A 937-nucleotide genomic window follows, 5' to 3' on the forward strand; every position below is an offset into this window, starting at 1 on the left:
GGCGGCGATGATGAGAGGTGTTCGTTTCACAGGGAACGGGTATTGTAAATTTCCCATCTCCACTCTGCCAGTCCACACAGACTTCACCGGTAAGTGTGTTTGACATTGCTTCCCTGAAGAGGCACCAAGCCTTTCTATCTGGTTGATATCCCCTTACACTGAAGTTTTACTACACCTATTTATAGAAATACTAACTAAGCCTTTTTATATGTTCAGCCTGATCGTATCAATATATCCATCTTTTCTGTATTCTGGGGAAAAAATGGGGTAAGTGGAGGAAAGGAAAGGAAAAATGAAACGGCAGCCTTATTGGATCAAAGTATCAGCTTAAGAGGACTCTAGCACACTGTTTACCAAGATGTCCTCAGCATGTTAATCAATGCTCTTTGGAAAAAAGTGTGCCTTGGGGAAATGAGTCTGAGAAATATTGCATAATACTGGAGATTCTCAGTGCACATCAGGTTATTAAAGCCTCTAAGGAGAATTGGGACAAAAAAACTAACATTTTTTAGCTAAGCATTTCTAACATTTACTTGGTATAACTTTTTAGTGTAATAATTATTAACATGCCATGTTTTGTTGAAAGCATGTGTGAAGAACTAATATCACAGAAAACATAAGGGCCAGGAATAGGGTGGGTGAGTGAGGCAATTGCCTTGTGCGTAAAACTTAGAGGCACCAGAAAACTCAGTAAAATCAAGGCGAATAATATTTTAATGCAGTACTTTAAAAAATCAAAATCAATGACAAAAAAATCCATGCTGAAGAAAGTATCAAAGTTTTAAATAAAGACAGGATCTAACCCTGCACTTGCCTGACCTGTCTCCCAAGCATCAGCCTACTTCTGGCCTATCAGGTGTTGGCACTATAATATTCTGGAATGCATTTACCTCTACGAATTACAATTTCTAAAAAGCACTATTTCAGCATAGATACA

The 937-nt window shown here is 38.1% G+C and overlaps 1 protein-coding gene across 1 annotated transcript in view; it reads left to right on the forward strand.

Annotated features, from left to right (window-relative positions):
- Positions 1 to 212, forward strand: part of LOC101357370 (usherin) — a 276,794-nt gene extending 276,582 nt beyond the window's left edge. The window contains exon 21 of the mRNA XM_004375958.2: positions 18 to 212. Coding sequence (XP_004376015.1) covers positions 18 to 103 — 86 coding nt within the window. The 3' untranslated portion in view covers positions 104 to 212. The remainder of the gene's footprint in view (positions 1 to 17) is intronic.
- The last annotated feature ends 725 nt before the right edge of the window (positions 213 to 937 follow it).

This window comes from Trichechus manatus, unplaced genomic scaffold (genome assembly GCF_000243295.1).
Source record: "Trichechus manatus latirostris isolate Lorelei unplaced genomic scaffold, TriManLat1.0 scaffold00039, whole genome shotgun sequence".
NCBI lineage: Eukaryota > Metazoa > Chordata > Mammalia > Sirenia > Trichechidae > Trichechus > Trichechus manatus.